General features: G+C 59.1%; 10 protein-coding genes across 10 annotated transcripts; 5 read left to right on the top strand and 5 right to left on the bottom strand.

Annotated features, from left to right (window-relative positions):
* Positions 1–287: 287 nt before the first annotated feature.
* On the top strand, positions 288–786 carry BDZ90DRAFT_149518 (hypothetical protein). Its single transcript, XM_025503524.1, has one exon. The coding sequence runs from the start codon at positions 382–384 to the stop codon at positions 655–657; it is 276 nt and encodes a 91-aa protein (XP_025363106.1). The 5' UTR covers positions 288–381; the 3' UTR covers positions 658–786.
* Positions 787–914: 128 nt separating this feature from the next.
* Positions 915–2,312, bottom strand: BDZ90DRAFT_226592 (hypothetical protein; the record flags this gene model as incomplete). Its single annotated transcript, XM_025504715.1, has 1 exon — positions 915–2,312. One exon carries the CDS (start codon positions 2,310–2,312, stop codon positions 915–917), a length of 1,398 nt encoding a protein of 465 aa, XP_025363105.1.
* Positions 2,313–3,503: 1,191 nt separating this feature from the next.
* On the top strand, positions 3,504–6,308 carry BDZ90DRAFT_231479 (ATP synthase F1, alpha subunit). Its single transcript, XM_025505883.1, has 11 exons — positions 3,504–3,611; positions 3,835–3,895; positions 3,972–4,058; positions 4,129–4,659; positions 4,756–5,173; positions 5,317–5,402; positions 5,521–5,576; positions 5,637–5,641; positions 5,795–5,818; positions 5,908–6,160; positions 6,229–6,308. Exons 1-11 carry the CDS (start codon positions 3,549–3,551, stop codon positions 6,289–6,291), a joined length of 1,647 nt encoding a protein of 548 aa, XP_025363104.1. The 5' UTR covers positions 3,504–3,548; the 3' UTR covers positions 6,292–6,308.
* A 736-nt stretch (positions 6,309–7,044) lies between these two features.
* Positions 7,045–9,836, bottom strand: BDZ90DRAFT_231477 (P-loop containing nucleoside triphosphate hydrolase protein). Its single transcript, XM_025505882.1, has one exon. It carries the CDS (start codon positions 9,815–9,817, stop codon positions 7,079–7,081), a length of 2,739 nt encoding a protein of 912 aa, XP_025363103.1. The 5' UTR covers positions 9,818–9,836; the 3' UTR covers positions 7,045–7,078.
* A 298-nt stretch (positions 9,837–10,134) lies between these two features.
* BDZ90DRAFT_231476 (hypothetical protein) lies at positions 10,135–12,804 on the bottom strand. Its single transcript, XM_025505881.1, has one exon. The coding sequence runs from the start codon at positions 12,759–12,761 to the stop codon at positions 10,314–10,316; it is 2,448 nt and encodes an 815-aa protein (XP_025363102.1). The 5' UTR covers positions 12,762–12,804; the 3' UTR covers positions 10,135–10,313.
* A 199-nt stretch (positions 12,805–13,003) lies between these two features.
* Positions 13,004–15,325, top strand: BDZ90DRAFT_231475 (glycoside hydrolase/deacetylase). Its single transcript, XM_025505880.1, has 4 exons — positions 13,004–13,622; positions 13,693–14,453; positions 14,516–14,783; positions 14,862–15,325. The coding sequence occupies exons 1-4, from the start codon at positions 13,478–13,480 to the stop codon at positions 15,137–15,139; spliced, it is 1,452 nt and encodes a 483-aa protein (XP_025363101.1). The 5' UTR covers positions 13,004–13,477; the 3' UTR covers positions 15,140–15,325.
* BDZ90DRAFT_149434 (hypothetical protein) lies at positions 15,298–17,197 on the top strand. The gene is made up of 3 exons (XM_025503522.1): positions 15,298–16,567; positions 16,642–17,022; positions 17,094–17,197. The coding sequence occupies exons 1-3, from the start codon at positions 15,675–15,677 to the stop codon at positions 17,098–17,100; spliced, it is 1,281 nt and encodes a 426-aa protein (XP_025363100.1). The 5' UTR covers positions 15,298–15,674; the 3' UTR covers positions 17,101–17,197.
* BDZ90DRAFT_231474 (hypothetical protein) lies at positions 17,127–17,926 on the bottom strand. Its single transcript, XM_025505879.1, has one exon. The coding sequence runs from the start codon at positions 17,874–17,876 to the stop codon at positions 17,295–17,297; it is 582 nt and encodes a 193-aa protein (XP_025363099.1). The 5' UTR covers positions 17,877–17,926; the 3' UTR covers positions 17,127–17,294.
* Positions 17,927–18,134: 208 nt separating this feature from the next.
* On the top strand, positions 18,135–19,676 carry BDZ90DRAFT_231473 (Actin/actin-like protein). The gene is made up of 4 exons (XM_025505878.1): positions 18,135–18,508; positions 18,592–18,681; positions 18,752–18,810; positions 18,890–19,676. Exons 1-4 carry the CDS (start codon positions 18,196–18,198, stop codon positions 19,607–19,609), a joined length of 1,182 nt encoding a protein of 393 aa, XP_025363098.1. The 5' UTR covers positions 18,135–18,195; the 3' UTR covers positions 19,610–19,676.
* Positions 19,651–20,850, bottom strand: BDZ90DRAFT_231472 (ICMT-domain-containing protein). The gene is made up of 3 exons (XM_025505877.1): positions 20,363–20,850; positions 19,881–20,288; positions 19,651–19,787 (listed from the first exon to the last, which is right to left on the bottom strand). The coding sequence occupies exons 1-3, from the start codon at positions 20,772–20,774 to the stop codon at positions 19,699–19,701; spliced, it is 909 nt and encodes a 302-aa protein (XP_025363097.1). The 5' UTR covers positions 20,775–20,850; the 3' UTR covers positions 19,651–19,698.
* Positions 20,851–20,886: the final 36 nt, after the last annotated feature.

Below are 20,886 nucleotides of genomic sequence, written 5' to 3'. Positions count from 1 at the left end.
CTCTTGCCTCTGTGCCCGCCTTTCGGACTTGCGACGGACGCCACACGCGGGCGGAGAGCGAGTCGACCGGCGGACGGGTCAAAGAGAGAGGAGAATCGCGACCAGAAACACCCACGCACCAATGGCGTCGTTGAGGTGTCAAGGCGGCGAGACCTTCGTATGCTATCCCACAATCTGTTCCTCTCTTCGATGATGCCGCCGGGTACAAGCTGCCGCTGAACAGTTCACGAGACACGAGACACGAGACGTGAGATGACGCTGTCTTCGTGCCAAGAGCTGAGATGAGGGAGCCAAAGTTGCCGGCGTCGCCGAAGTGTCAGAGCTTCGACTACGAGGTGGGGGAAAGAGAGGGAGGGGTCTTGGCTTCGGAGACGAGGTCCGATGCGAAGGTGCGACGGAATGGCGTTTGATCAAGAGCAGTGTGTGTTAGAGATCAAGCTGTTCAAATCGAATGTCACGAAGACTCATGTATCTCGCAACAGGATGTTGGAGCCTTTGCCACCCGGTATTCCCATGTCCACGCCGATTATTGTCGCACCCCTAGCCGCGCAAGTCCGTCCACACTTCGTGTCTGGTCTTCCCGCATTGGAACAGAACATGCTGCGACTTGGATCGAGGATCGCCATCCTATTTCGAGTCGTCATCTCAGGTGGATGAGGAGATCGACAGCCATGGTGGCCCGGGCCACGGACCTTTGGAACGAAGAAGGCTCGCCTGCGTCGTCGACGGGACCCTGATTCATTGGCCGACGCTGGGAAGAGGTCCGTGGCAACGTGTGAGAACATGAGGCGGGGCAACAGGCAGGTGTACGATTGCTAAAGCGCAGCGTGTGACGAAGAGATACAAGGACAAGCTAAGAATACACAGAGTGAACGCGGTCTTGATATGCACAATGATCCTCCCCCTCCAACAGGCTAGCTGCTCTCACTGCCGCTGCGCTTGCGCCCAGTGCCATTGTGTGCGGCCGCGTCTGCCCAACGCTTCTTGATGCGCATCGTCTTGAACTTCATTCCTAAGCCGATGCTCTGCATCTTGCGGCGAAGGGCGTCTATGTCCATTGCCTCGGTCGACGTCTTCACGGCCGGCTTGTCCTTAACGTGCTCCTGATCACCGCCCCCCAGGCTCTGATGCACCGGCGATGGCCTACGTCCCAACAAGGGCAGGCGATGTGAGCGCTCGCGTTCTTCGCGCTGGGCGGGCGGCTCGAGCCGTTCGTTGACATTGTTCCCGTACAGGGCCGAGGTCATAGTGAGATATCCTCCATTCTCGTCCAGAGGCGTCAGGGGATTATCATGGTGTGCACTACGACGTCGCGCCCCCTCCCCTTCAACGCTCGTAGAGAGGATCGGGGATAATCGATGAGAGGTCGGTCCAGCCGCGGTAGGAATGGGCTGATACCCTCCCTCGTCGTCGTCATTGGCGGAAGGCATTGCCCCGCGCTTGGCCGGAGCAGGATCGCTCTCACTCCTCGCCTTCTTGAGCGTCTCCTGGGCAAAGTTGGCGACACGCCTCGATGAGCCGGGCCGATTTGAGCCGTCCGAGCTACGACGCCTCGAAGTACCAACGCCTGCGCTTGGGCCAGCAACTTCGACGTCCATGCCGCCGCCTGTACGGCCACTGACAGTCGAGCTGGCCGGGCTGCTAGGCCTCGAGATCCACACCGCGTCAGACGCTACGGGCTCGACGGAGTTGCGCCTGCTCCTCGACTCGCGTTGAACGTCTACCAACCCAGTGAAGCTGCTACCCCAGTCGTCGAGCGGATTGACTGTAGCACTCGAGATGGGAGTTTGCTTGCTAAAGGAGGCGCGGAGTGAGCCGCCACGTTTGCTGGACAGGGTAGGGCTGGGGCGTGATGAGCCGCTCCCAGCCGAGGTGGGCCGCGATGGTGAGCCAGAAGAGCGAAAGCTGCTGAACTCAGGAGATGTCGGGGCGAGAGTCGATCGACGCGACTGAAGAGCTGTAGCTTGTCGCCGTGCAATGGAGGCCGGTGACTCGAGCTCCTCCTCCTCCTCGTACGAAGCCTCGGCGTCGTCTGGCAAGATGCTGCGCCTCCTCATCGAGTTGAGCGTCGACTTGCGAGCGAGCGGACTAGCCGTGGAGGTGTTCTCCAGCTGAGCCTTAAGAGCCTGCCATGACTCATTGTAGCCTGGGTCATGGAGCTCGCCATCCGTGCCAACGAGGAGGCCATTGTTGGGAGTGGAGCAGCCGCCGGAAGAGGAGCCGCGAGAGGTGGGACGCTTGATGGCCCCAAGGGTGTTGCGGTGAGAGTGGCCGCCGCCAAGGATCACTGGTGAGCTGTGGCCTGATAGCATCACGCGTGATGCCACTTTGTTGGAATTGTTGGCTATGAGTCGGCTGGGTGGCTAGGATAGTGGGCTGTGTGGGGGAGCCATGAATGCAGCTAACCCGCGCTTCTTATGTCGATGTCTAGCGTGCGTGGGTGCGATGTTCCACTAGCTGACCAAGAGGCGGCTACGTGGTGGCGGTGGTGATAAGACAAGGTTGCATCCGGACCACTTACGACGACATATGAGCTACAGCAATATCAAGGAATCCGGGTACGGCTACGCTGTGCCGTCCTTCTTCTGATTGCTATTCTCTCTTCATCGCTTGCCGTCACCTTGGTCAGCTCGCTCATAGGCCGTCTTGCCGCCCTCATTCCGTCCTCCCGTCTTCCCGCCCTGCCCGGTCGGCCGGCCATTCTTCCCGCGGGTCGCGGTCAAGCCAAGCCGCCGCCACCGTGTCTCGCTACACCGTCAAGCCAAAGAAAGCAATGGCCGGCCCTGGGAGGCCGCCGCCTTTCGCGCTCGGGGTCCAACAACCGCTTTCGCCGAGAGAGGACTACACGATGACAAGAACAACGGCCAAGACAACGTGGAGCACCCCGAGACGAGACCAAGTGGGCTATACCGAAACATCAACGGATGACGCGGAGACGAAGACATCAACTCAAGAGGCTCACGTCGCGGCCGCGCGCGTCTTGGTCACCATCTTGACTGGCTCGCGCGAGAAGATCGAGACGTGGGTGTGGGTGGTGTCGAAGAGAGCTCGCGAGTCTCGCGAGGGTGATTGAAGGGTGGACGTGATCCACTTGATCTGCTCCTTGCTTGCCTGTCACACTGCCGGACTGTAGTCGCCCTCGTGGTCATTGTGGTGAGCGAGCGTCGTCTGAGAGCGTTGCGTGAGCGGCGTCATTGAAGAGCGAGCTTCATCCGTGGTGAGCCCCGCTTCATTGTGACTGGTCTCTCCCACGTGGTTGCAGGCAACCCGTTCTTCGCCGGTGCCGGTGAGCGGTGAGCTGGCCTGGCCTCGCCAGGCCTCTTGGGCTGTCTGTCGACTTTCTCTCGTCGGGGCGGGCGGACGGGCGGGGCGCGGGCAGCTCGGCCCTCGCTCTCACTCACTCGGTGCTGTTGGCTGGCTGGCTGGCGGGCTGGACTGGGACTCGACTGGCTTCTTCGCGCACGCCCGTCTCAGTTAGACCAGAGCCTCCCTCCTCACTACCACCACTCCTCTCTCACCACCTCTCAACCGACCGTCTTCTTTCCACGATGCTCGCTCGATCTGCTGGTTTCGCAGCAGCCAACGTGGCTCGCTCGGCGGCCCCTCTTGCTGTGAGTGCACGGCGACGAGGAATGCAAAGGGGAGGATGAGGGAAAGAAAACCTGCCAGAGCGAGCGGAGGTTGTATGCTGCGATGCAAAGAAGATCGCAGCGCAGCACGCAACGGTCAAGGACTTTAGATTGGTGCTGGATGTCGTAGGGACGGTCTGGCGGGAATCCATCTGCTCATCACTCGAGAAAACTCTGACACCTCGCACCCTTGCAACCCCCGCAGGCTCGCCGTGCTGCACCCGCCGTCGCCACGATTGCGCGCACCTACGCTACCGCCAAGCCTGGTGAGCAACAAAGACACCACGGATATCACTCAGTCAGTCTGCTAACACTCTCGTTCCATTCCTACCACCCTCGCAGCCGCTTCGGAGGTCAGCTCGATCCTTGAGCAGCGCATCTCTGGTGCCGCCGCTAGTGGTGATGTCCAGGAGACCGGCCGCGTCCTTAGTGCGTACCACACACCTATCTCACTACGCTACATGAACAAGGCTGACCTCCTTTCTCGCCCTGCTCACAGCCATCGGTGACGGTATCGCCCGTGTCTACGGTCTTCGCAACGTTCAAGCCGAGGAGATGGTTGAATTCTCTTCCGGTGTCCGCGGCATGTGCCTCAACCTCGAGGCCGACAACGTCGGTGTCTCCATCTTTGGTTCTGACCGCAGCATTCGTGAGGGCGACACCGTCAAGCGTACCGGCCAGATCGTCGACGTCCCCGTCGGACCCAAGCTCCTTGGCCGTGTCGTCGACGCCCTCGGTAACCCCATCGACGGCAAGGGACCCATCGAGGCCGCCGAGCGTCGTCGTGCCTCGCTCAAGGCCCCCGGTATTCTGCCCCGTCAATCCGTCAACCAGCCCATGCAGACTGGTCTCAAGCCCATCGACGCCATGGTCCCCATTGGTCGTGGCCAGCGTGAGCTGATCATCGGAGACCGTCAGACTGGCAAGACGGCTGTCGCGCTCGACACTATCCTCAACCAGAAGCGATGGAACGATGGCAACGACGAGAGCAAGAAGCTCTACTGTGTCTACGTCGCCGTTGGACAGAAGCGTGAGCACCGATTCGCGAAGGATATGCCACATCGAAGAGCGTCATGCTGACACACTACTTTCCTGCCCTCGCTCATGCATTGTGCTTCTCCCTCAGGCTCGACCGTTGCCCAGCTCGTCCAGACCCTTGAGCAGAACGACGCCATGAAGTACTCGATCGTCGTCGCTGCTACCGCCTCGGAGGCCGCTCCCCTCCAGTACCTCGCCCCCTTCTCCGGATGCGCCATCGGCGAGTGGTTCCGTGACAACGGCAAGCACGCCCTCATCATCTTCGACGACCTTTCCAAGCAGGCCGTCGCCTACCGTCAGATGTCCCTCCTGCTCCGTCGTCCCCCCGGACGTGAGGCTTACCCCGGTGACGTCTTCTACCTGCACTCGCGTCTCCTCGAGCGCGCTGCCCGCATGAACGACAAGCTCGGCGGTGGCTCTCTCACTGCCCTCCCCGTCATTGAGACTCAGGGTGGTGACGTCTCGGCTTTCATTCCCACCAACGTCATTTCCATCACTGACGGACAGTGAGTGCGAGGGCGAATTTGGGGTCGTACGCGTCCGAGGCGTCGAGACTTTACTGACACTGTTCTTCGCCCTTTCTCCCATTCCCCCTGCTCTCTCTTGTCCATCCTCGTCATTCTTCGTACTCCCTGCTATCTCATCGCAGGATCTTCTTGGAGAGCGACCTGTTCTTCAAGGGTGTCCGCCCCGCGGTCAACGTCGGTCTCTCCGTGTCTCGTGTAGGCTCTGCTGGTGAGTTCCCGATACCTGAGCCCTCCATCGCTGTCTTACAGAGTCACTGACGACCTATTCACCTTCTCTTCACCCCACACAACGCCTCTCTCGCGTCTCCTTCCTTCCTCGCCATCAGCCCAGAGCAAGGCATACAAGTCGGTTGCTGGAAGTCTTAAGCTCTACCTTGCCCAGGTGCGTTTCATCCTCGAGGTCGTGGCGCCATCAGAGGACTGCCTGGCTAACAGCGATTTTTACCGTGCCCCTCTCTCCCTCTTCACTACCATCATTCCCTTCACTACGACAGTACCGAGGCAAGTATCCGATACCCCTTACCAATGCGTCCCGGCGCAGCAGCAGCTAACCTCCTCCTTTGCGGCTCTTCCCTTTCGCACCCTTCTTTTCAAACTCGCAGAGCTTGCCGCTTTCGCTCAATTGTGAGTCCGACACCACGACGACCTTTGCCAGAGCGCAGCAACTGATTCCAGTCAACCCCACCCCTTTTCGTGCCTTCCTATCCTCGCAGCGGTTCTGACCTCGATGCTTCGACCAAGGCCACTCTCGACCGTGGCTCCCGTCTCACTGAGCTCCTCAAGCAGGGCCAGTACCAGCCCATGGCTACCGAGGTCCAAATCCCCATCATCTTCGCAGGCATTCGCGGTCTGCTCGATGACGTCCCGGTCAACAGGATCACCGAGTGGGAGAACGCCTTCCGTCAGCACATCGAGTCGGAGGGCTCTGCCATCCTCTCCGAGCTCAACAAGGGAACCATGCCCAAGGTAAGCAGCGAACATGACCCTCATCTTGCTCGCAGCGCTGACCCATCACCCCGTCTGCGCCTTTGCAGGAGCTCGAGGAGAAGATCACCTCGTTCGTCAAGGAGTTCACCTCCGGCTTCCTCCAGAAGTAAATTGTCGGATAGAAGGCAGTAGCGGTCGCCAGCGCGGCGTTGAATAGCTGTGATGATTTTGTAGTGGGGGAGGTTGAATGAAGAAAATCATCTTTCGTATTACGTGTTAGGGCGTGAAGGTGTGACGGGCGGGGGAGCAAGAAGCGACGAGCGCGCGTGGCCCGTGCAGCGTGCGCTACTGCTCGTGCCCGCCGAGCAGCGAGCACACCGCAAAGCGTTTCCAAACCGTCTCGTTGCCATCGGCCGTAGTTGCTTCTCTCCTGCCTACCACACTCTCCAATCTCGCTCTCGTCACCAACATCCTCGCCTTCGTTCGGGCCATTCCACTCCTCCGGGCAGCTCAGGATTGTCATCATCTGTCACACATCGATTGCATCCCCCTCTCGTGCACTCGACTTGGCACATCGTCACCCCCGCTACCTTCGCGCTCAGCACTAGCTCGCCGCCGTTTTTAATCTACGAGTCCGCCGCCTCTCACTGCACGCAACTGTGAAGCCGCGCTCGACGCCGTAATGCTAGCCATAAGCAACCAGCACTGCCGTGATTAATTCTCCTCTCACCCTCGCCCAAGTCTCTCTTCTCCTCATCATCACGACAGCAAGCTGGGTTCGTGCCCGAGCCGCACGAAAGTGAGCCTGGCTTACCGTGCGAAGTACCACTCACGCGATGCTCACACGCTGCTAGTCACAGGCAATGATACGATGATGTTGTAAATTGAATGAAACGCTTTGGATATCTATGAACTCTGTGTGACTCGTGACCTCCCTACCGCTTCGCTCGCTCGTCCCTAGTCAAGGGGCTCCTCATCAATCTGGTCATCCTCCATATCATCCGTGTCCATTGCATCCTCACCAATTGCCTCCAACTCATGATTGGGCGCAACGACGATCCTCTTGCTAGCCGCATCGTACCCAATCCTGGCCGTCTCCCCGTCCCTGACTCCACCACGAAGCAGCAAGATCGAGAGCGGGGAGAGGACCTCGTTTGTAATGACACGCTGAAGTGGGCGGGCGCCCATGCTTGGATCGTAGCCGCGCTCTCCCAGGTAGGTGCGAGCCTCAGCGCTGAGCTCGATGGCGATACGTCGACCGTTGGCCCGTAGACGCGCGGTAATCTCGCGCACGCGTTGGTCTACGATGCTCTGGATGTTGGCGCGGGTCAACTTCTGGAAGACGACCGTTGCCGACAGGCGATTCCTGAATTCGGGAGGAAGGTGAGCCGCAAGAGCACCCTGGACCAGGTTGATCGTGTTGGGCGTCAGCGTCTCCGAAGCGTCGTCGTTGACGAACTGCGCTCCGAGGTTGGACGTGAAGACGATAAGAGTGTCCTTGAAGCTGACCGTCCTGCCTTGTCCATCCGTCGCTCGCCCATCGTCGAGGATCTGGAGCCAGAGCTGGACGAACTCACGAGCAGCCTTCTCTAGCTCGTCGACCAGGATGACCGAGAAGGGCTTGCGACGGACCGCCTCGGAGAGGGTACCGCCCTGCTCGTATCCTACATAACCAGGGGGAGCGCCAAGCAGTCGAGCGACGGCGTGCTTCTCGCTGTACTCGCTGGCATCGATGCGAACCATTGCCGTCTCGTCATCGAAGAGTAACTTGGCCAGGCTCTTAGCGGTCAGAGTCTTGCCTGTGCCGCTGGGTCCAGCGAAGAGGAATGACACCGGGCGGTTAGGATCGGCGAGGCCGCTGCGAGAAAGGCGGATGGAATCCGCAACTGCCTTGACTGCCTCTGGTTGGCCAACCACTTCGCGGCTCAACAGCTTCTCGAGGCGAAGGAGCTTCTCCTTTTCTCCCTCCTGTAGCTTGGTGAGCGGGATGCCTGTCCAACGCGCGACGATGGTCGCGATCTGCTCCGGCCCAACTGTGCCCTCAGCATTGTCCTCCTTCTCTGCGCGCGCCTTCTCTTCTGCCTCGAGGGCGACGATGCGGTTCTCCAAGTCCGGGATGGCCCCGTACTTGAGATCAGCTGCCGTCGCTACATCGCGACGACGCTCGGCTGCTTCCGCCTTGCTACGAAGCTCATCGAGACGACGCTTGGCGTTTGCAAGCTCGTCGCCCTTTGCACGCTTGGCTTCCCATTCTGCGAGGGCGGGTTGGAGGTTCTCTTCGAGGGAGGCGAGATCCTTGCGAGCAGCATCGAGTGACTCTTTGCTTGCTGCATCCTTCTTTGCCTCTCGCTCAAGGGCGTGCACCGCCACCTCCAACTCGATCTTGCGTCGTTGCATGTCGTCGATGTGAGCAGGAACCGTCTCGCGGGTCACGCGTGTGTCTGCGCAAGCCTCGTCGACCAAGTCGATGGCGGCGTCAGGGAGTTTGCGTGCCGTGAGATGACGCTTGGCGAGACGGGCTGCCGAGACGAGGGCTGGGTCCGTGATGCGCACTCCGTGGTGATGCTGATACTTGTCCTTGATCCCACGCAAGATGGAGACAGTCTGCTCTACCGTAGGTTCCTGAACGATGACGGTCTGGAAGCGACGCTCGAGGGCCGAGTCCTTTTCGATGCTGGTGCGGTACTCGTTGAGCGTGGTAGCGCCAATGCAGCGCAACTTGCCGCGCGCGAGGGCTGGCTTGACGAGGTTGCCTGCGTCCATTGATCCTCCTTCCCTACCAGCCATGATGAGATGCATCTCGTCGATGAACAAGATGACGGGCGTGGTCTCTTGAGCCTTCTCAATCTCCTCCAGCACTGACTTGACCCTCTCTTCGAATTCTCCCTTGAACTTGGCTCCAGCCATGAGGGAACCCATGTCCAAGGACAAGAGACGTCCCGTGAGCGAAGGAGGGACGTCGTTGTCGACTATCCTCTGCGCCAAGGCTTCGACAACCGCCGTCTTTCCAACCCCGGGTTCTCCGATCAAGGCGACATTGTTCTTGGTGCGTCTGCTAAGCACTCGTACGACGCGGCGCAGAGTCTCATCTCTGCCAATAACGGGGTCGATCTTGCCCTCAGTCGCAAGAGCGGTGAGATCGACGCAGTACTTGTTGAGTGCGTCGAATCCCTGCTCTGCGTTTCGCGTGTCGATGCGCCGAGCTCCGCGCGAGCTTGAGATGGCTGTCTTGAGGAGCTGCTTGTTTGCGAGGCCGGCAGACTTGAGCTGGGTCTCGATGGTCGAATCGTCAAGGAGAGCGAGTAGAAGGTGGTCTTGAGCGACAAAGGAGTCGTGCTGCTGAGACTTGTGGCTCTCTGCTGATCGAAGAATTTTGGCCGCTGCCCCGCTCAGGCTGACGTCGTCTGGTGGTGGGTTTTGCTGTGGTGTCTTGCGCAGAGCAGCTCGCAGAGACTGTTCGAACTTATTGACGTCGACTCCTGCCTTTGTAAGCACGCTTCTGAAGAGCGAGTCGGTGGGCGATGCTGAGGTAGATGGGGTTCCTGGTCGCTTTGAGGATGCTGCCGCATCGTCGGTCAAGAGGGCGAGCGCCAGGTGGGCTGGCTGGACCTGCGGGTGAGCATGATCCTTTGCAAGCTGGATGGCAGCGTTGAGGGATGCCGCTGCCTTGTCTGTGAAGTCTGGCATAGAGGACATCGTGGGTTGTGGTCTGGGGTATCGTGGACGAAGCTGCGAAAAAGTGAAACCATCCTTCTTATCCCCTTCAGCCGTGCAGTCGGAGTTTGAATTGTAAGCGCGCACGGATCATCCCACGTGGTGAACAGCCGCCCGAAGGTGCCAGAGCGAGCGCGAAGCCGCCAAACGCTGCGAGGGCGAGGGCGAAGTCGACGGCGACGCCACCGCGACAGCTCGTCGGTACCAGTCAGCTGCGGTAGGCGAAGCAGTTGGCGCACACGCGGTCGGGCATCATTCACGAGCAGCGAGCGGATGAGCAGTGTCACTCAATCTTAGGAGTACCCGCACGAACAGAGTATCGGATAGATGTATTACACAAGTGGTGATGGTAAATAGCGAGAAAAGTAGTGGACCGAGATATGTAATCTCGACAACGGCATCTATGTGTAGGAAGAGACCAGAGATGATGCAAAGAAAGGAAAGATGCTGAGAATCTCAGAATCGCCACCACGCCGGTCTAATGCGGCGGGCTCGAGAATGGCGTCTTGGCACGGTGTCCCGCAGGTGTCTGCGCCGCACTCGCCGTAGAGGCCCACACCTGACTGAAATAGTCGGGGCTAGCAGGCCGGCTCTCGCTCCAAGGCGGAGGTTGCTCGCCATCAGCGTGGTGCTCACTAAAGGCGCCAGGGGCGGTAGGTACGCCTTCAAGCAAGCGATGCTCCGCATTAGCCAACTCCTCCGTCGTACGCCCACAGTTGCACGTGTCGTGCGAGTTGCCCGTGCGATGCGGCAGGTGACTGACGCCCCAGGGCGAGTTAGGGGGTAGAGTACGAGGCACAGGATTCGGTGTGGAAAAGCCGTGCTGGTGGTGATGAGGGTGAATGGGCGTAGCAGTCCCCGAGGCAGGGGCAGTGTTCGTCTGCGTAGCCACGGCGGGTGTAAAGGCTTGCAGGTGGTTGGCGCCGAACCCACGTCGCCCACGAGAAGGGAAAGACGTCGAGATGGGAGAGGAGCTGAGTGACGTTGGGTCAGGTCGCTCATGCGTAGGTGAAGAGGGCCGACTATTGGGCCTACTCTTTCTACCCGGGAAGTGAGAGCCGAGAGCGGCTGAAAGCGAGTGCCCGATGCTGTGGCTCGAGGCTCCGCGCTCAATCGGTGGGCGAGTCGGTGACGAGTCGCGAGAGGGAGCTCGAGAGCCTGGCCTGGAATTGCCGTTCGAGTGCGGCTTGGATGAGGGCGGTGTGGCTCGGCCACGACCACCTGGTAGCGTGTTGTGCAGCGTATTTGCCAGCTTCTGAATATCGGTGTGAGAATGGTTCGGTCTGATGTGATGATGCTGAGGCCCACCGCCGATGTTGATCGGGCTCCGGGCGAGATTGGTGGGTGATGGAGGACGGGATGATACGGGAGACTCTTGCACATAGGGTGGCAGATGGACTGTATCAAACGTTGCCGTGCACGAAGGGATTACGACGTTGCGCCTAGCGGAGAAGACTTGCACCTTGGGCTTGCCGAAGGTGTCGGACTTCTCGCGAGTGTCAAGGACGTCCTCACGCGAGAAAAAGACCTCGACGCCCATCTCGTGTGACACTCTGATATCGGCACGACTACCGCGCACAGTGCTCGGCCTCATCTGGTCGTCGTTGGGCAGACGGAGCGTCGACTTGAGACGGTAGCCTCGGCGATTGGAGGCGCCCCCCACACCGGGTATCGTGGGCGAGTTTGCATGCATGCGGCGTGAGGAGGAGGCGGCGGCTCCGTTGGGCAACGGGATCGGTCGAGCTCCTGGACTCATGTTCGGCGTGGACGACGAGCTTGGGTGGGCCACCGCGGGGCCGTACGGAGCTGTGTGAGGGACGCTGCGGAAGGCTCCTCGTCCCGGCCTGCCGTAACCGTCGTCGGCGATCCAGATAGCATCTCCAGAATCGGTTGAGGCCGTCGTAGCAGCTGCTTTGCCACTCTTGTTGGGCATGTGTCCCCACTCTGCGATTCGCATCTTCTCTGCTGGTATCTTGAGCCACGCCTTGCGCAGCTCCGAGTAGAGCTCAAAGGTCTGCTCGATGAAGACGCGAATCACAAGGACATTCAACTTTGCTGGTGGGTCTGGATGGACGATGGTCAAAGTAGCTGTTCCGCCCACAGTCAAGCTGGCAGCTGTGAGGGAGAGGGAGATGGGACCAAGGGCCTCGTGGACGTCTGCATACGTGATCTCGAGTGGCGTTGGCCCGCCGTCCTTGTTGACATTGAGGATGACGAATACCTCACGAGTCGCGACGACGTTGTGCTTGGCCCTGCCTGCTCCTAGCGCAATGGCCGTGACGATGTAACGTGTTCGCCCGTGTTTGCAGCGTTCGAACGGTGGTGAGGAGGCTGGGATGATGAAGGAGAACTCAAAGCCGTGGACGCCTCTGTCCAGATGCATGCCTTCGTCGTGGCGAGCAGGTGCTGTTAGCGCCTCAAGCTCGAGACCATTAAGCTGAGCGGCGACGTCATCGCTCGCGCTGCTGTACGCTGGAGGCAGGCCACCAGCCGCCGTATCGGGGTCGGTACCCGTCGTCGTTGCGTGGCTCTGCAGCTGCACGTATTGGCTCTGCTGCTGCTGCTGCTGCCCCTGCGGCCGCTCCTTTGCTTTCCCTTTCCCCTTGTTGCGATGGTGCTTGACAATACCGCCATCTCCATCGCTCAAGATCTCCATCGACTTGTCGAGGATGATCTTCTCCTCCCATCGGATGTTGTTGGTTGCGAGACCCGGCGTTGAGTCAGGCATAGCAATGGTCTGAACTCCTTGCAGGGTCACCTTGACACCTCCAATGGTACGCTCGCTGGGCGCTTTGATCTCGACGACGCCTCGCAGCGTCTGGTCCTTGCCTGTTGTCTCATTGCTGGGAGGTGGATGGATGAAGATGTCCTCAGACAAGAGGTGGAGGGTGACCTCGCAAGGCTGGTGGATGACCGATGATAGCATCGGCGCGCAATGGCTGCCCAGCTGATGGCGGGTGGTAGTGCTGAGGATGAAACGGTGAAGGTGATGTTGGCTGGCAGGAAGGAAAGAAGTTGAGGACCGCGATGGCGGACTGAGATTAGAGAGAATCTCGACCCTCGAGCTTCCCTCTCGAGCGTCGAGCCAAATGTTGGTACGCAAGCGTAAATCGAGCCTGCGCCCAGGCAGAATTCGCCGACGACATTGACCCGCTGCGACTCTGACCGCCAAAAGATTCTCCGTCGCAGCGCCTCGAGATTAGGGTCGCGGCGCGTTTGAGGGCAATTGGGGCTGAGGGCGCTGAGTCACAGGCAGAGAGGCAAATCGTCTCGTCGCCTTCGATCAACCACGGCTCCATCGTACGGCTCTTACGGCGCGACTGCGGTCGTTTTGCGGCGAAGAGTCAAGGATGGGAGGCAAGAGATTGGCAATATCATGGCAATGAGGCCGACTTCTCAGCTGCCGCTCAGCAGGAAGGAGGAGAAGGCGCGGCAGGTCATTAGGTAGGCGGCGCGGCGGACGCGGCTCAAGATTGGCCTCGACGGCATCGAAGGCCGCGAGCGGTGTGATGTCAACAACAGGCTAAGGGCCAGGGGTTATCAGCCAACCAGCCAGTCGGCCGTCCTTCGTCCTTCGTCTCTCCGTATCCTGAACCATCACGGCCACGCACCCTCACCCAGTCACTCACCACCTCGCCCGCCATGCAGATTACCTTCGCTCCTTTGATGCTGCTGCTGCCGCTGCTCGCCAGCGCAATCCTCGTGTCTGCTGACAAGCGCAGGCACATGTTTGACAATCCTCACGCAAAGAGAGCACATATCGACCACTTGGGCAGGCGAGACACGAGTTAGTGCGAGGCGAGCGAGCAGGTATTTCTGGTCTGAGCTGACCTCGACGCCCTTTCGCATGCGACCAGGCAAGAACGGCATGCCCTATCCTACGGCAGGCACAACAATCCCCTCTCAGATCCCTCAGGTCTGGCGAGACAAGCTCAAGCAAGCCGAGGACTCGGGCAAGATCCCCAAGCTGCCTTCGTCCAAGACGAACATGCAGACGGGCCTCTCCGTCTATCCGACCGGCACAAGCGACCGCGACCTCTGCGCCTGGACGAACACGCAATGCATCCCCCAAGGCGCCATCTCTGAAGCGCCTGCCAAGGTCGTAGGGATGGCAGTAGATGATGGACCAGTCACGGATGCTATCGCCTCTGTCTCGCCCATCGTCCAAGAGCACAAGGTATCCATGTCCCACTTCCTCATTGGCTCGCAGATCATGTGGGACGTGCCTGCCATGAATACGCTGGTGCAGATGCAGCCTCCTCAACACTTGTGCTCGCACTCGTTCACGCACACCTACATGACCAACCACTCCAATGAGCAGGTCGTCGCTGATCTTGGCTGGTCGATGCAGCTCATCTACGACTACTCGGGCTACATTCCCATGTACTGGCGTCCTCCCTCGGGCGATGTGGACAACCGTGTGGTGGCCATTGCCAAGGAGGTGCTGGGTATGCAACTGGTCATGTGGAATCGAGACACGTTCGACTGGTGCACGCTCGATGATGGAAGCATCTTCAAGGGTGGAGGATGCGAGGGCGTGACAAAGGACAAGTACGCAAAGGACATTGACTCATGGGTCAACAGTGGCCAGGGTATCGTGCCTCTCGCTCACGAGGCAGTGAGTGAGAGCCTTGACATACGCTGGAGCGTTCCAAGCTGACCAGCTCTCCTTTCGACCAGCGCAAATCATCCGCCCCCTACTTCAAAATGTTGATCGAAAAGGCCATTGCCAAAGGATACAGCGTCGGACCCATCCCACACGCGCAGAGCCTCCCTTGGTACCAGAACGCCAACGATGCCTCGCAAAAGGGGACGGCACCGGCGCAGGATAGCATTCTGCCAACGAAGCAGCCTTTTACCATCACAGACAAGGGGTCTGCAGCCACGGGTGGCGTGCAATGGGGAGACTACAAGCAAAGCTCCTCTGCCGGGACTGTTGCTGGTAATAGTGAGTGACTGCGAGTCTTCGATCCCATTGGCAGCAGCCATTGAGTCCTCCTCCCTATGGCCGAATGTACCCCGCCAGCTACGAAGGCTAACCACACCTCTTTGCCTGCCGGCCCCATCACCACGGGCGCCAATCATTCACACACCTCCTCAGCCTCCACTACAACTTCGACTAGCGGCAGCACAACGAGCGGGTCCAGCACTTCGAGCGGCAGCAGCTCCAGCAACGGAAGCGCGGCAGGCCCGACTACCAGCCCGTCTCCTAGCGGTGGAGTTGTTGCCACGCTCGATGGCGCAAGCGTTGCCGCTGCCTTCTTTGCGGCTAGTCTGGCCGCTGCGGTTGCTTTCAACCTCTGAGGGTGAGCCGCGCAGTGCCAGGTACCGAATGGACTTGAATTGCTTCCTCTCCGCTTTTCTGGCTGCTACACCCCGCTGCTGTCTTCACGCTTCTTGCGCGCCTGTACATATACACAAGTGCCGCTCACGCTTCTGAATCGGGCCTATCGATCGTTGATTTCTTTCCTCTCCCTATCGTGTTACCCTCTCACTCACCATTGTGCTCGGCCCTCTTCTCGGCCTGACTTGGCAGGCTGTCCCCGTGTCCGGCTCACTCCTCGCATTCCCGCCGCCTCGCGTCGACTGTCCCTTGCCTTTTTGCCGAGGCAGCTTCGAACCAACACTCACCTCGGGACCCTCGCTCCTCCCATCTCCGCATCTTGACTTCGTTCTTCACCCTTCTACTCATCATCTTCATCGCTTCCCCTTCCCTTCGTCCCCGTCACCGAGGCTGGCTCTCACCCACTTTTAGCGCCAAGAGGGCGTTGCACCCTTAGCTCATCGGCGACTTCTCCTCCCTTGTGGACCTCGGCCTCTTCCCGCTGCACCCATCAACATGTACGGCGGCCGACCCACCTCTTCCTCCTCTCGAGGCATCTTCTCTGCAGCAGACGCATACGCCACTGATGCTCCTGCCCGGTCCTCTGACATAGAGGGCCGCGCGGGACCAGGGAGGAGCATCAGCAGACATGCTGGCACAAGCCCACGCCCCAACGTCAACGGCGGACAGGAAACCAGCGAGGAGGAGGATGAATCGGAGGACGAAGGCTGGAATGTGTATGACGACTTCAATAATGCCTCTGCGATGAACACGTTCGACACACCCGAAGGCAAGACATCAATGGGGAGTGATGCGGGATACTTTGCGAAGAACGCCTACGGAGGCGGGTACGGACATTCCCCTATGGACACGCCACCTCCTGTCGCGAGGCAGGTACCTCCCGGTACTCAACGCAACTCAACGCTCCTACGGCCAGAGTCCTTCGGCTTCGATGTACAGCATGCAGACCCACGTCATCCCAGCGTCCTCGCTGCGCAGGCCATGCACGAAGGGGCAGGCCACGTCGCTGAATCGCACGCGGTGCCCACCACAGGCGACAACAAGGGAGCAGGTGAATCAGGCATCGAGCTCATTACGGTCCCCGCATTGGGACAAGAATATTCAAAGGATGAGATGAAGCGCATGAGCAGGCAGCATCGTCGAAAGACGAAGGCGAACCGCCGCAAGGAGAAGGTGTCGCGCTGGGGCAAGGGAGAGCACAAGATTTGCGGCTGGTTGAGCCCGAGGTGGGCCGTCGTGATTGGCTTCTTCTTCCTCGTCTTCCTCGGTGTGGGACTTTACTTCGTCATCCCGAGAGTGCCGGGACTAGCCTTTTCCACTACTGCGCCGCTCGTGGCCGTACCTAACAGCGCTAGCATGGTGACGCATTATAGTCCCACCAATTTCAGGTGAATACACAGGCAGCGCAGCGACGAATGAAGTAGCTGTGGCAGAGTGCTCACATCCCTCTCTCCGTGCTCAGCATGATCATGGACCTCAACCTCCGCGCAGACAACACAGGCGGGTGGATCCCCTCTCACGCCACCTCCATCAAAGTGGAAGTCACGGAGCTGACCACGTTCAAGAAGATCGGCTCTGGCTCTATTCCCAACGGCATATCCTTCCCTGGTCGCAGCAAGACTGTCTTCAAGGTCCCCGTCAATTTCACCTACCGCTCGCTCAATATCACGGGCGACCCGACCTTCCAAGTGGTACACTCGGCCTGCCAGCACCAGTATAACGGAGTGCAGAGGCCCAACTTAAACTTGAATGTGAAGCTGAGCATGAAGATTGCCGGGCTGATTGGAACTAAAGAGACTGGAACCAACATCAACACGCCCTGTCCCTTTGAGCTGCAGAATGAGTGAGTACATCAGGCAAGCAGATGATGTAGACGTGCGGCTGACCACATTCTGCTTCCATGCCACGACTCAGTCAATGACGGGATACGACGACGAGCACGATGACCACCTAGCATGTGTACATAAAATGGACATCTGATGGAGATTGACATTGGTGGGAGAGGTGAATGATCTGATGGTACATTGTGTGACTTGCTTGCGAACGTGTCCGTGGGTGGTGCGCCCTTGCTCCTTCTTTTTGTGAGCCTCTTCTATGCTTGGTCCTCCGCAGTGTCTACCCCTCCGTCTCTACTTGCCCAACGGCCTTCACAGCTTCCTGTTGCTCTCGCTCCTGCTGCACCTTGCCTACATCCCTCAACCTGCGCTGCTCCTCCCTCTCCCTCCTCAATCTCTCGATGAGCTTGTCCCTCTCACTAGTCCTCCACCTCTCAATTTCTGCCTCACTAGCCACCACGCCCCGTCTACCCAGCTCTGCTCTCGCCCTGTCCCTGATGAGGTTCTCCTCTGATCGCTGCTGCGTCTCATGATGCTGCAAGACGGATTCTGCGCCCGTACAGAGTCCGAAGATGGTGAACCCGCTCGTCAAGAAGGCTTTCCCCGCCAAGGTTTGACGACGGACTAGAGGGAAGAGATGATGGGCCATGAATACTGTCGAGGCGCCTGCGATGGTCCAAATGAGCATGCCGCGTAGCCCTGCTTCTCGCTGGATCGTGTAGGCGTATTGGACGTGGTCGTCACGATGGCGCTTGCGTTGCGGGGCTGAGCCTAATGTCGAGGTACTCATGGCGCTGGCGCTGCTGCCAGCTGCCGATGGCGGTGGCGGTGGTGCTGCAGCGTCTGATGGTGCATCTGACATCGCTGAGGATGATATGCTGGTGATGAGAGCAGTGATGGTCAGGACGAGAAGGACTGACTCGGACGTCGACTTGGCCTCGAGTGGCTTGGGCCTTGCAGCCGTCTCTCTCCGCACGGCCTTGTCGCTGAGCTCGCGTGGCTTGTCGCTGCTCCGCCGTCTCTGGATGCTGGCTGTGGACGACCAACGGGCGAACGGGCCATGGACCCCGCTCGTCGCCTCACATCCACTGTACTGCGCTTTCCCACCTTCCACTTCTACATCTATCCCATCCTCACCTTACCTCACTGCTCCATCTCACCTCCTTTGCCCGCTCAACACCATGGCAGACGATCGCCCAGTGGTAGTAGACAATGGCACTGGTTTCGTCAAAGTGGGTTATGCGGGGTCCAACTTTCCCGAACACGTCTTTGCCAGCATAGTCGGTCGTCCCCTCCTTCGAATGGAGGAGAAGGATGCCGGGTCCCTAGCTACGCAGATCAAGGACATCATGGTCGGAGATGAGGCAGAGCAGCTGCGCAACTACTTGCAGATCAACCAACCGATGGAACATGGAGTGGTCAAGGACTTTGGCGACATGAGGCATGTGTGGAATTATACGTTTGATGAGAAGTTGAAGATTGATCCGAGGGGAAGTGAGTGCGGGGGAGCAGGCAGAGCCACAAGATAGCATGATGGCAGCGCGTGGCTAATGTTCTCGCCCTTGTCGCCCCCACAGGGAAGATTCTGCTGACGGAACCGCCGATGAACCCAAAGAGGAATCGAGAGGAGATGGCCCAGATCATGTTCGAGGAGTACGGATTCGAGGGTGAGCAGGTGGTGTGACCAACCCTATAAAGACTGAGCAGCTGACCTCTCGTACAATCTTAACGCTGCAGGCGTCTACGTCGCTATTCAAGCGGTCCTCACGCTCTACGCTCAGGGTCTGCAGACGGGAGTGAGTGGCGCAATCCTCTAATGGCAGCCGCCTCCGCCTCATCGCTCACGCTCTCATCCTTTCCTTTCCGCCCGCATAGGTGGTCGTCGACTCAGGCGATGGTGTCACGCACGTTGTCCCCGTCTACGAAGGCTTCGCCCTCCCTCACCTGACCAAGCGTCTTGACGTTGCCGGACGAGACGTGACGCGCTACCTGATCAAGCTCCTCCTACTCCGCGGTTACGCCTTCAATCGCACCGCCGATTTCGAGACCGTCCGCAAACTCAAGGAGAAGGTCTGCTTCACCAGCTACGATCTGGCCTTGGACAAGAAGCTCGCCGAGGAGACGACTACCCTCGTTGAGAGCTACACGCTGCCGGACGGGCGAGTAATCAAGGTCGGATCTGAGCGCTTCGAGGCCCCAGAATGCATGTTCCAGCCCCACTTGGTCGACGTCGAGCAACCAGGCGTCGCCGAGCTTCTCTTCAACACCATTCAATCAGCAGCAGTAGATGTCCGCACAGAGCTCTACAAGCACATCGTCCTGTCTGGCGGCTCGTCCATGTATCCCGGCCTGCCCAGTCGCCTGGAGAAGGAGATGAAACAGCTTTACCTCTCAAAGGTACTGCAAGGGGATGGTAGCAGGTTGAAGAACTTCAAGTTGAGGGTAGAAGACCCGCCGAGGAGGAAGCACATGGTCTTCCTGGGTGGCGCTGTGCTTGCTGATATCATGAAGTCGAGGGAGAGCTTCTGGGTCAGCAGGAGCGAGTGGTACGAACAGGGAGCGGCGTCGATGGACAAGCTGGGAAGGCATGCGTAGCGCGGTGGCGCTGTCACGAGAGACGGCTTGCATTGAGCAATTACGATGACATTACAACGAGAATGAGTCGGTCAGACGTCTGCAAGCCATCATCGCACAAAGGGAATTCCGCTCGGCACCTTGCGTCGATACTCCTCGTAATCCTTGCCGAAAAAGGCAACGAGCGAGGCCTCCTCAGCTGCGGGCGCGAGCAAGAGGCAGAGGGCAGAACGGGTCAGCAGTCGGTTAATGCCCTCACTTCCATTCTTGCTATCTGTCAGCTGGGACTCACACTTGATCCTCTGACTGAAGAAATGCCACAACACGCCAAGAAATACCACCACGCCGACCGGGTTGCACAACACCAATTGTGTAGCCGCCGCCCACGTAAAGAAGCCCGTGTAGCTTGGATGCCTGACCCAAGCATACACGCCTGACTTCACCAGCACGTGGTCGTCTCGCTTCTTGTGAGCCACCTGATGCGAAAAGTTACCAGCAGCACTGATCATTGAGTGAGATCGGAGCAGTTGACCGAGAAGGAGGAGCAGCAGGCCGGAGTAGAGGGAGAGGGCGAGGTAGGCTGGGGAAGAGCTGCGGGAGGCGAGCTTGATGTTGGGAAAGAAGGAAGCCTCGAGCAAGAATTCGACAATGCCACCGAGGTGGGCCGCATGATAGTTCCAGCCATTTTGAAGCAGGAAGGCTGTGCGACACAAAGAGTGGGGCAAAGGTCAGCGGATGTATGCGGTCAAAGGACCGTACGCTCTGCGTGCTCACAGTCCTGCATCAGCCTTGTTGGATTCCATCTTGCCGTAACAACGAACTCGAGCAGATGAAAGGTGGCCCAGGCCGCGAGGTACAGATGAAGCTGTGGAGCAATGAGAACGTGCCACCACGACCAGTCATTGAGATTTGACGAGGCAGTCGTCGCCCATGGCAGCAAGAGTGGCGAAGCCAAAGTGAGCGAAATGCCTGCGAGCAGGCCGAGTGACCAGCCAATCAGCACCAGTCGCAAGCTCAGTGGCGCAAAGTGAGCCGGGATGCTCTCTTGATTGTACCAGAAGGAGTTGTATGCAGCGGGCGCGGGCAAGTTGGCATTGCCATTGCCATTGAGGGGCATTTCGTCCTCGTCTTTGCCTGTGACGCGCTGTCGGATGGATGCCTTGGTTCCTTCAGGAATGCTAGCCATCGCGTTGAATGCTTTTGGAAGGATTCCAAGCTTGTGTACGAGCTTTCCGGCCTCCAAGACTTCCTCCTTGGCCAGCAGCGACTTTGGTCCCTTTGTCCTCCGTGACACTTTT

This window comes from Jaminaea rosea (genome assembly GCF_003144245.1).
Source record: "Jaminaea rosea strain MCA 5214 unplaced genomic scaffold BDZ90scaffold_4, whole genome shotgun sequence".
Lineage (NCBI taxonomy): Eukaryota > Fungi > Basidiomycota > Exobasidiomycetes > Microstromatales > Jaminaea > Jaminaea rosea.
The sequence above is the reverse complement of the archived record's forward strand: the minus strand, read 5'-3'. Positions and strand labels throughout refer to the sequence as shown.